At 37.3% G+C, this 12,513-nt stretch overlaps 1 protein-coding gene across 1 annotated transcript; it reads right to left on the bottom strand.

Annotated features, from left to right (window-relative positions):
* Positions 1 to 166: 166 nt before the first annotated feature.
* LOC117297877 (peroxiredoxin-1-like) lies at positions 167 to 12,513 on the bottom strand. The gene is made up of 7 exons (XM_033781050.1): positions 12,445 to 12,513; positions 11,428 to 11,552; positions 10,964 to 11,000; positions 3,910 to 4,026; positions 2,467 to 2,589; positions 2,008 to 2,138; positions 167 to 1,451 (listed from the first exon to the last, which is right to left on the bottom strand). Exons 2-7 carry the CDS (start codon positions 11,531 to 11,533, stop codon positions 1,369 to 1,371), a joined length of 597 nt encoding a protein of 198 aa, XP_033636941.1. The 5' UTR covers positions 11,534 to 11,552; positions 12,445 to 12,513; the 3' UTR covers positions 167 to 1,368.

Here is a 12,513-nt window from a genome sequence, read left to right as displayed (position 1 = left end):
CTAGACCACAATGCACCTAATTCCAAGCTTTACGCGCGCGCCCGAGTATTTGCGAAAAGGTCTATAATGTCCGTAGAAGATTTTGTTTTGATTTCATATTTTTTTTTATCAGAGATGATGTTTACAGCAAGTACAATACAACTAACAAATAAATACAACAGTCAATATTTACTTTTGGGAGTCAACCAAGTATACAGTTTTTGATTTGCTTCACGAGCTGGACCAATTTCATGGCTCTGCTTACCGTAAGCGAAGTATCAACGCTTACAGAAGCAGGGAATTCTCTGCTGTCAAGCGTATTTCACAGGTTAGCAGGGAATTGCAACTTGTGCACATGCCACGTTACTACCATTTGTACACAGCTAGCGCAGAAATTCAATGCTTGTTCTGTAAGCGAAAATTGGTGATCACAGGCTTGTGGCATTTTTACTTAAGTAACCTACATACTCAAGCCCAACACAATACATACATGTACATGTACAGACAACGACAAAAGTCAGACTTTGTTAGCGACTTTTGGATAAGAAATCAGGTTTTTGTTTGGTCATATATGATCCAGTTGACCGATATGGGCGACTTTGGGATGCTGTGTAGCAACAGATTAACCTCTTCCATTGTATACACAGTTCTGAGCATGTGCACAATTCCAAAAGCAATGCCACCACCAGCGACACCACAAGCGACACCACAAGTCCCCATTAAGGTCAACCAAAAAGTTATTTACTGGAAAGTTACCTACTTACTCATCTTAACTTGCCAAGAAACAAAGTAATAACTGCAATACTGAATTCCAAATGCTGCCATGGGTGTACTGATAAATAGTTAAAGAGTACTGTATGAGGAAGTTACAAAAATAATACATGAAACAGCCTCATAGAGCGTCACTTACTTAGTAAGCTACAACTACGGCTACAACTGTTTCTAATGGTGTTGCTAAGGACTTTCTACACAAATTCAGACCAACCGGGGCAGCTGTGTCAGAAAACCCTTTAACTACTTCATGAAACCACTTTTACAGAAAGTCCCCAACTTGTACTGCAAACCCACACGAATCCAATATAATGAAACATGAAACAGCCACAGCCAAAAACCTCCCCTACAGGTACGTCACCTACAAAACTACACATGAAATAGCTGCATGGTGCAGACTGAAATGTGCAAATCTAAACTCTAGTTGCATTCCCACAGGACAAAAACAAAGGATGTTCTACACCAAACAAGCGTTATTTTCAATATGTTGTCACATGTGTCAAACTATGTTTAAAACTATTTCCAATTCTCATAACTGTCACTGCTGTTTAATACAAATATGTTACACATAAACATATTAAGTCAGTGCTGCTTTTCATTGCTGTCTCGTTGCTTTGGTTACTGTTTGCTGAAGTAGTCTTTGCTTTTTTTGACATCTGGCTTGATGGTGTCGCCGCCAGGGCGCCAGCCTGCTGGGCAAACTGAAATGGGGCAAAAAAGTGCAAAATAAAAAATAAATGTAAGGCAATCTTAGGCTTTAAAGGTTCTATTGTAGTTTACTGACAAGACTAGGATATGCCCACCAACCCACTATGGTTTGAAATACACACTGGATAACTGGCCCAAGTCTAATAACATAGCAATTGGTCAGTAAACATCACAACCCAACAAAGTAATATTATCAGGATCTTTGAGTGTGAAAGCAGGCTTTCTTCTTAACCATACACTCTAGCTATGCCGAGATGTAAAACAAAGCCATTACATCAGCTTTATTCCATGTACTGCACTCTTTAGAGCTCCTTACCTGGTGAATGTTTCCTCCATCCTTCAATCTAGACTGTTCTAAGAGGAATATATATTCCTATTTTCATCTTAAATGTTTGCCTCTTGTAGCCCATTACAAAGAGTGTTTTTTTCTTTTCTCTAAGCAGCAGTAAAACAATTGATTGGCCTACCACTATGACCACATTGGTCAGTTTCTGATTTGGGTATTGTACACAACTGTTCTCATAAATAAAAAAGAAGAACAACAATTACCTTCTCCGTGTTTATCGGTGAACTGGAAAGCCTGAACGAGTCGTAATGTTTCGTCCACAGAGCGGCCTACAGGGAGATCATTAATGGTGATCTGGCGCAAGTTTCCCTTGTCGTCAATGATAAAAAGACCGCTGGAATCAAAAGACACATTGTATTTAAAAGCACTGGACACGTTTGGTAATTGTCAAAGACTAGTACTGTCACTTGGTGTATTCAAACATAAATACATAAAATCATTTGGACTCAATTGGTCATCGAAGTTGCAAGAGAATAATGAAAGAAAAAACAGCCTTTTTGCATTACTTTGTGTGCTTTCAGATGCATAATAAAAGGCTTCAGGCCTGAAGTATTCAACTCTACTTGGTATACTTGCTTCATTCTTCGATCAGATTACAGTTCCTGGTTATTGTTATTATTATTACTATTCATCCAGCACTGAGTTTCCTATCTTTGTCTTACCGGAATGAAACACCATCTTCCTCAATAAGCACACCGTAGTCCCTGGCGATCTGACAGCTCTTATCTGCAAGAAGAGGCATGGCCATCTTGCCAATACCACCCTTTTTGCGCGGTTTCTCTGTCCTATCATGCAATTAACAACCAGGAATATGTTAACGGGGTGATACATTTAACTAATTAAATACTTTATTTATACTGGGTAAAATCAGTTTATCATGAAAGCTGTTTTCCACTGATGATAAGTCGAACCACTCAAAACATACAATATTTGAAATACTACAATAAGTACACAACCAAACAACAAAAGGGAAAAGAAATTTGGACTTGAGGATTACACAATTAAAAGGAAAAACAAAACAAATGGATGAAGCAATGAAAGCAGATATTCATATCACTAAATATATGCGGTGTGATGGCCAAGCGTAACCGGGCTGTCTGATCGAAACCAGGTGATGAAAACGAAGTATGAGAGCAAGACACTTAACTCTAATTGCTTCTCTTCGCCCAGGGGTTACCAGGGTAACAGTAAAGGCAGAGATCATTCTTCCAATTGATTTATAGCTTGATGTACTACATACTTTGAAGCACAGTCAGTAGACAAATAGCCAAGTATAAACAAGGGAAACAATGTTTATGCGCTAAGACTGTAAGAGCATCAACATCAGTGGTTAATGTCTATTATTTCATACAAAATAATGACGGGTTGAACAAAGACGAGCTGACAAGAGCAGGAGTCGAACCTTTGAACTTCGAATTAAAGTGCCGGTGCTCTACCAACTGAGCTATCAAGCCATATTGCCGACAGTCTCCCTTGTGGTTTATTACTTGGTATTTCATTTCATGTCCGTTATTAAGGACTCTCAGAAAAGCAAACTTAATCACTTTTCTAGCCAAGAATCCATGGAGAGATGACAAATAATGAAGTTTCAGTTTAAGATGTGGGAGGAAAACCTCTCGAGAAATATTCCATGGAAAAATCCACCCAGTAAAGACTGAAAACCCATCAACATAGTGCCCTGGCGTTATTCGAAATTAAGTCCTAGAATTGGAAAGGCGAAGAAAGATCCCCCTACTATGTTTATAATCAAGTTAACACTCCGTCAAGGAATCTTCAATCCAGTTACTTACTTCTCCTCAATTAACCCAAGTCTCGACACTCCAGGGTCGACAGGTCTTTTTCTTCAGCTGCGCCCCGCATCTGGAACTCTTCACCACTTAGTCTCAGATCTTGTCTTTGTACCACAAAATTCAAATCCGTTCTCAAAACTTATCTTATGTCACAGGTTTGAAGGACTAATTTTGTTGTGCCAGTTTTCTTATGTTTTGTTTTGGTTTACTGCACCTTGAACACACAGCAGGCTGGATATGTGCACATTACAAGTCTTTATTATTATTGTTATGATTATTACTTAAAACAAGATCGAAAGTAAAAATTTGTCTCACCATGCTAAATGACTGAAGTGAGAATCACAGGAGCAAGCTAACACCTCACAGTTGATGTCGTTAAACTCCTTCACTCGATCACTGAAGGCAATCAACTCCGTTGGACAAACAAATGTGCTGCAAACAAATAAACAAATAAACAAATTAACAAATAAACAACATGTGTTTACAAATCAAGCAGTAGAGGAAATCATTACAATCATTATGATTATTAGTTCTTAAATGATACAAAGATGTCTGTCAATAAGGACACTTAATTGAAATTGTCTCTGAAGGCCATGGGAATTTTTTAACTTCTGTTCCTAAAACCCCACAAAGACATGGCAGCCTTTCACTTTCAAATTTTATTACAACACAAGACTGAGGAGTCCTTTATCTGCCTCTATCTTTCAGCTGATTTGAATGTTATGAATCCCAATAGTGACTTGTTGAAGAGCATCATTACGTCAGTAGTTGTAACAATTGGCTCTTTTAGTATAAAGCGACATTTGAACAAGCAGATGAAGCCTAAGCCAGATTGAAAGAGGAAGTTTTGCAATAAGGCTTTGGTCTCTGGCAGCGTTCTCCCTTAACAGTGGTCTGCTGGCAAAACGCTAGTGAAAACACCTTAAAAAAACAGTCAAACTTTACTCGTGGTCCGGTTGGCTAGTTCAGTGTTGAAAAATCATCTCTATTCATTTCAATAATGGACTTGTGATAGTAATAATATATTGTAAACTGTAGCAGTTATTACGAAGCGCATACAATGAAGTCTCGATGCGCTTGGGTGGGTTTTAAGTTTCAACTTAAATTGTTCCAGGTGGGGCAGTTTTTGATGTGGTGTGGAACACGGATCCATAGTTCAGGTGCAATGATTTGATGAGAACTCTGGATGCGGAGTGAGAAGATAATGCTGATGGACTGACGGACTAGTGAATTGACAAGCTAACTGTTCCTGCTGGCTAGTCACTGAAAAGGTTATAGGCAAACCATGCTTTGGTCTCTTATCCCATGACTTTGCTGTATATTTGATACTTTCTTATTATGTTTGTGTGACAACTAATACTCATGTCACGATGTTTTAGAGTTTCAGTTTTCTCTACTAATTACCGGTACACATTGACCATCTGTTCAATCACAGAATAAGGCTTTCGTACAAAGACAAACTAGTATAGGGATGCCAGTGACTCTTTCCTTCACAGCCTGACATAAAGATTGTGTATGGATGTACACATAAAATACATTGATATACTATACAGCACCACGCAACCATTCAACAGAATGTCTAGTCTTCACTTAATACCGTATTTACAACGCACGCACAAACGCTTGAGGGCGCTTCCAAAACATATTATCATTAAACACAAGTCGCTCCAAATGAGCGCAGGAAAATCTGTTTTCAATCAAATATATTTTCTCCAGCCGGATGAAACAGTAACACTGAGAGCCAGAACATTTGTGGCAAAATTTGAAAAAGCCTTATGGCCTTACAGTCAATTTGTTGTGGTCGAGCAGAAACGAGCACCGGGCTCAAGTTCGGGTGGTTAAGTCATCGAGATGTGGGTTCGAATCCCGGCCATGACATTTGTGTCCTTGAGCAAGACACATAATCATTTAGCTTCTCTCAACCCAGGAGTAAAATGGGTACCTGTGAGGGCAGAGATGGTTCATGTGATTGATTAGCTTGGAGCGCTGTAACTTGCAGCATCGGCTGTATACTCCCCAAGCAGCCGAGATGGTTTAAGGACTGAAATATATGGCCCAGTGACCAGGGGTAATAATGTCAGAAGCGCTTTGGGCTGTAATGAAGCACTATATAAAAGTTAAGGAAAGATTTAACCTGAATGCAGTACATCATATTTCGCATGTACAAACAATTTATAATATTAAACATTGTTTATAATTTATGTCCTAATGCAATCACAACGAGATGGCAGGTGATTTCACCCATTGTAACTTCATTACTGCACCATCCTTGATCCATGTTAACAGAGTTTAGCAATCAGCATACAGACCTATATTACATTAGGTTTACCCAGCTGTGGTTTTGTTGATGGTATTTTCATTATAGATGCAACCCACACCAATTTCATTAACTCTGCTCATGCTACCTAGAGGATGCAAGTGTAAGATGCAGCACTAGAGATTGAGACAGCATCATCTATTGTTTTTTCTCTGGTTAATATTTGTTTTCTTTCCATCTTACAATATTAGACTTCCAAAATTTAGCATGTATAGAGACTTGGTGCACCTGGGTCCAATTTCATAGAGCTACATTTAATACTGCTTAAACAATTTAAGCTTAGCAAAATTAGGAAGGATACCGGCCACACAGATAGTATTGTGAGATGGTATTTCGGCTGAATGTTTTTCTAGTAAGCATAGTTCTGTTGTGCTTAGCTAAAAGCTGATTCAACAAATAGCACAAAACAACTTTGTCAAAAAATGGCCTTCAGGATCTTTTTCACATTTCAAATTCAAAGCCTACTACTGTCCTCTCAATTAAAATTTACATCAAAGCCATTATACACTTTCGGTAAACAGTATTGTCCAAGTCCCACACTTTGTGTATCACAAATTATATATAAAACACCAAACCTGTGAAAGTTTAGGCTCAATCGGTCATCGGAGTCGGGAGAAAATAACGGGAAAACCCACTCTTGTTTCTGCGCGTTTCGCTGTGTCATGACATGTGTTTAAAAAAAATCTGTAATTCTCGCTAACGAGAATTTATATTGTTTTACCGTTTTCTCAAAAAGTAAAGCATTTCATGGACTAATATTTCAAGAAAAGTCTTTCACCATTACCTTCTGTAAACCCTGTAAATTAATTGTAAATCTGTGAACTTTTTTTGTTTTTTCTGTACCAAAAGGGTCCAATGGCTTTAAAAGGAATAAAACTAATTTAGGATGATTTCAAAGGTCAATCAATCAATCAATCAATCAAGAAATTTGTTTGGTTTTCACAATGGTACAGCGCACCGATTTTGATAGAAATAGCTTGAACAAATGAAATGAAAAGGAAAGATGTACCCATTGATTCTCTGGCACAGGGATATTAATTTGGTTTGGACAGTTCAAGGTTATGTTGGTAACACACCATCAATCAAATGGAGATCAAATATGATAATCAATTTGGCTTCAGAAACCAAGGCAAAAACCACACTTCCAAATTGAAGGTGCAAGTATCAGTGTATCCTTGCATTATGCTTATATATTTAATTTCATAAATGAATTGTGATTACTTTGATACTTCGCTTTGCCATATAACATCCACATGCCCATGATAAATAATATTTTAATAACCATAAATTACTGTGCCAAATTTATTTGGAAAAATGCTCCCAAAACACAAGAATGAAAATTGAATTAGCTGATTGCAAACTGCTTATCAACCACAAGGGCCTACAGTAACAATGCAAAAAATAGTGAATGGCATGATGTTTCGACTCAAGTACAGTCTTTCTCAAAGGCTTAAAATACACTAATAATAGTAATACAGCTTTAACATAATTAAATTGGAGGTACACTATTTCATTTTACAAATCACAGCGGAGTGAAATGGAAAAGCCAGATTTCACATGACAATGAACAAACGAAATGCATTCAATATTGGTTTTAACTCGCATAAAGATCCTTGCAATTTGAACTTGTTTTCACAATAAACACAAAATACACTCGTCCACCCAACAATCTGCATAACATAAAATCCTCTGATTATCTCAGATGAACCACTCCATGTAGACATCAATCAACCTTCGCCGCAACCCAACTTTGCCTCATGCAGACAAATTGTCGGAAAAGGATGTTATTTTGAATAAGACGATGCGTAACATCTAAAGTGCCCTACAATTATCAATATTAAAAAAGAAATGTTCAGCATCACGGCAGTAGTAACGAATGACATGGGACGCAAGTCAAGCAATCAAACGACACGCATAATATAAAATTACTACCCTCATAAAAAATACAAATGCTGGTTGATCATCTTGTAAAACCAACCCATGAAGGGACCATTATTTACAGATTCAAAAGTCCATACATACATACATTAGGACGAAATTTTGTTGGGTTTGCCATTCATAGACATACATAAGAAAAGCCTACACTTCCCAAATTTGAGTGTCTATATTCTTCATTTAAATCCCCCACCCAATACAAAATAAAATAAAAAAATACCAAACAAACAAAACAAAACCCAAAACACTGGGTTTTTTTGTTTCCAAAATCACAAGATATAAATATTCAGATTGCCCCATATGGCACAGGTAGAGCTTTTAAAATAAAACATAAACAACAAGTAAAAAACATTCCAAGGATCTCATATTATTTCAACCATTTGTGTTCAGATTGCCCACCAGATTTCAAAAAACCTGGGGAGATCCCTGCTGTGGTTGTGTATAGTGTATATTTCGTCTCTCAGTTTGAAGTCATCCAGGTTTCAATACAGCTAAGTGTTTCTACAAGACAGCTTCGCTCTACAAACACTATACACCTCAACATCCCTTGATCTAAACACACTTGGGGAGATCGTTTTTCTTCACATGCTGGACCATCTCTTTGAAATGCTTTTCATATGAAGGCTTTGATTATTTGAGTGAGAAATTCCCTCTTTCTTAAAAAAATATGTTACTCCAGGGCCTTTAAGGCAGTTTTCTTGCTGAAACATGACGTACATGTATATTTCACACACAGCTGACTTGGCTGACCAAGCACTGAGTTTCTGATTTAATCTAGTCTCTGATTTGCTTCTGAAGCCATTTAGTCAAGGTCGAATGAATTGGTTTTCACCTGACCTTGATGCTACAACTCCCTGAAAGAAAACCAAAGTCCTTTGATGCACTCACTAATATTTCATATCTGGAGATCTATCACAGGCTTTACCACTTAAGCAATTACACGCATAAAATGATTCAATACCTACGACACTACGTGACAATGTACTGGTCATGTCAGAGAATTTCTTTTAAGGGTTATAACTACAGGGCTTTTATTATTTTATAAATGGATTCCTCTGCAAAAATCTGTAAAACAATTTTACTGCAACGTTTTTAAAATTTGTTATTAATTGAATTTCAAAAAATGGTTTGGGATTTCTTGAAGCTCTTGTTAAATTGATTAGCAGTGATACAATGATCTTCCCCCAAAAACAATTTCAGCAAAGACATTTATCCTGCTAGGAAAACAATTAATTATCAATTGATTTTAGGGGATTTAATTGAACAACTTCTTATTATAAAAGGCTGATTACTAAATATCTTCGCGTTGGTGCAAAAATGTTGTATCTAGATCTCGATGTAGCAAAATTGGCATTATCTTTTAAGGGTTAAATGCTCTGTACAAAACAACCTTGGCATTTCTAGCAGGTACGTGTTTGTGTCGACATTTGGGCTGTTTTAAACAAGATACAATATTTGACAATTTAAAACTCGCTTGAAATGTAAGTGCTATTTTAAGAGACAACATTTTGCACAAATACAATGATATAAAATTGACAACATGGACTTTACAGGCTGTACCAAGGAGTTGAGAAGATGAAGATTTTGTTTTTAATTATTCTTTCTTTGTTTGAAATATTGTCAACTATGCAACTAACAAAATATTGTTCACCACACATCAATGTCAAATCAATATTTAATATTTAAAAATGTTATACATGTATTTCCCTTTATAGTGTTCACACAACTGCGATCCCAAAACAATATGAACAATATTAAATTATCAACATGTGAAATCACTCCTTCATAGTTGAGAATTGTACATTATTTTTAGGATCCCTGATTACATAGCTGAGATGGAATGTTGTTTCCTGAATTGTCTCAAAACAATAATTGTCAATTCTCCCAAACTGGCTGTCCAAGATTTTAAATTGAACACAAGGCCAATGTGGTAATTATTTGTAGAGTGTGTAGTCTGGTTTATAGGAAACCTTTTACTATAAGCTGTGTGTGTTGTACTACATCTTCGGTGCTGTCAGCATAATAAGATGTATTCAAGCCACAAAAATAGAACATTTGTGACTCAGAAAACAGCAAGTTGGATATTAGATGTTAAATTTGCATCGGGGATAAAGAATATTAATTTTGGTTTTTACCCATACACCGATGTGTGTTAGCACTACAGGTATACTCAGTACTTTCACAAGTCCTGTGAAAAAATATCACAGGCATGTTACTCGGGTGGGATTCGAGCCCACGACCCTTGCAATTCTAGAGCAGTGTCTTACCAACTAGACTACCGAGGTTGCCCGGCAGCTAGAGGCAGTTCGAATCCTATGTTTTGGCAGCGGGTACCGCAACGATAATAGATGTTAAATTTGCATCGGGGATAAAGAATATTAATTTTGGTTTTTACCCATACACCGATGTGTGTTAGCACTGTATACTCAGTACTTTCCCGAGTCCAGTGAAAAAATATCACAGGCATGTTACTCGGGTGGGATTCGAACCCACGACCCTTGCAATTCTAGAGCAGTGTCTTACCAACTAGACTACCGAGGTTGCCCGGCAGCTAGAGGCAGTTCGAATTCTATGTTTTGGCAGCGGGTACCGCAACGATAATAGATGTTAAATTTGCATCGGGGATAAGTTTGAAATTGCAAGGTCTTCAAAAGAACGCTATGAATTCGCTCTTCACTGCAGATTGTGTATTAGAATAGAACCTATTTCTTCAGTGTACAGTTATTTTATTATGCGTCAATTACATGTAGCGCAAATAACAAGATGAATAGGAAACAAGAAGAAATGCTTAGTTTTAGATGTGGGAGGAAAAACCCACTAGGGGAAAACACAAGGAATGTGTACATTCACCTCAGTGAATCTAAACCAGGTCCAGATAGGTTTTTACAGAGTTTCCTACTTTATAACTGCTAAACAAAAATTGCATTTATGAATGGGAATAAAAGAGTAGTGAATCGTGCATAAATGGCCGTTTAAAAACCTTCCAGGGTCGTGGCCGTGCAATAGCCTGAGCCGCAGGGCAACGACCTTGCCGGTTACAGCAGTGTTCGACCTCGTCGCTACCCTTTTATTCCCTTATTTAACTTTACATGTAAGATGTACTCATTGTATACTTACAAGTCCAATGGGTAGAAGAAAAACACGAGGTACTTTCCTACGGAAATTAAAAAAAATTATCAATAAATTTGATAAGTTTTTAGGTTAACCAATCATAAGGTTTTGAGGAAATAAATAAATAATTCAGGATGAAAGGAGGGTCTTGTGCCTTTCGGAACCCCTTTGACATATATCTACAACAACCCCACCCTAAACCCTAACCAGCCCAAACTCAACAACTCCAACAGCATGTTTTGTTTGATTCTGTCGGATTGAGGATTGAACCACAGTTGCTGCAGATTTTGGGCGGTATCTCAAAATCGCAACCACCTTTTAAATGAAATTTTCACAGGTTAGTTTTATACAAAATATAAAGATTAAAACAATCATTGGCTTAAAAACAAAAAACAGTTTTTACTTTGCCTTTAAATGGTCACTCAGAAAAGGCACTTTGTTTCCCAAAGTGAAGAAGCAGTCATAAATACCTTTGTAGTCGGACAGTTTGATGTCTTTAAAATCACCTTCTTGCATGACAGCCGTGCCAGAGAAATCCGGAGCGGGCTTTGTGATTTGACATTTTCCGGCAGACATTGTGATCTAGTGTTACTGGCTGGAACAGACAACAAATAAGACAGTAATGATTTAGGTGATGTGAACCATCAAAAGAGAATGAATAACCAGACTACTTTGACATTAATATCGGACAAGAGTCCAAGTGGTAAACAACCAATTTAAAAAGGACCTTCTGTTTCTGTATAGTTCAGCCGGCAAAGAAATGTCTAAAAGACACATCACACCAGCTTATGCGCACTGTGTGGATGGGATGGCTTAATTTTTGTAGTGCTAAGTGAGAGTGTCTTTGAAGATGTCTTACTCTAATGAGTTGCTGGAAATCACACTACTGGGTTAGGCATTCAAGTCCCTTGATGGTGGCCGGAAGAAAACTCCCTAAACAATTACATGAATGTTTTTCTGTTCATATTAAACACATTTAAAAAAAATAGCAATGCGTAGTGCTGTTCCATTAACACAAACAGGTACATGTATGTAGTGCTTGTTTACGTAGAAACGTGCATAGATAGATTGGAATGTTCCATTTTGTATCATTGAGGTTTGTACAATCACTTCCATTTTTCCAGGTTCTGAGATAAATAACTACACAGAGCCATTCTCAGCGGAATGAACATCAAAGCGTAGGAGTACAGAGCAGGGGAAGGTCTACTCTCATGGAAGAAGAAGAAGAAACTACAGAACCTTGTGCATTTAAGCATTTTTATCATCGATTTTTGCTCTCAGTTTCCATTTAACAGACAGACGGAAAGACAGACATCAGTGCAAAGCATTGGCAAAAATGGCGTAGCCGGCTTCACTCGTAGTAAAAATGTTTTTCACCAAAGAATTTCATTTGAATTGATATTATATTTCAGGAAAATAGTAAACTTATTGGCAATAAAGGTATCCGCAATAAAACATGAAACATGGTTCAAAATAATGAGATTTACCTTTCTGCTGAAGTGCTAGTTATTTTGTCACCCGGTTTACCTCGACTGTATGCAACACAATGATTCAGT

This window comes from Asterias rubens, chromosome 12 (genome assembly GCF_902459465.1).
Source record: "Asterias rubens chromosome 12, eAstRub1.3, whole genome shotgun sequence".
NCBI lineage: Eukaryota > Metazoa > Echinodermata > Asteroidea > Forcipulatida > Asteriidae > Asterias > Asterias rubens.
Note: the sequence above shows the minus strand (reverse complement) of the source record. Positions and strands in the feature narration are given on the sequence as shown.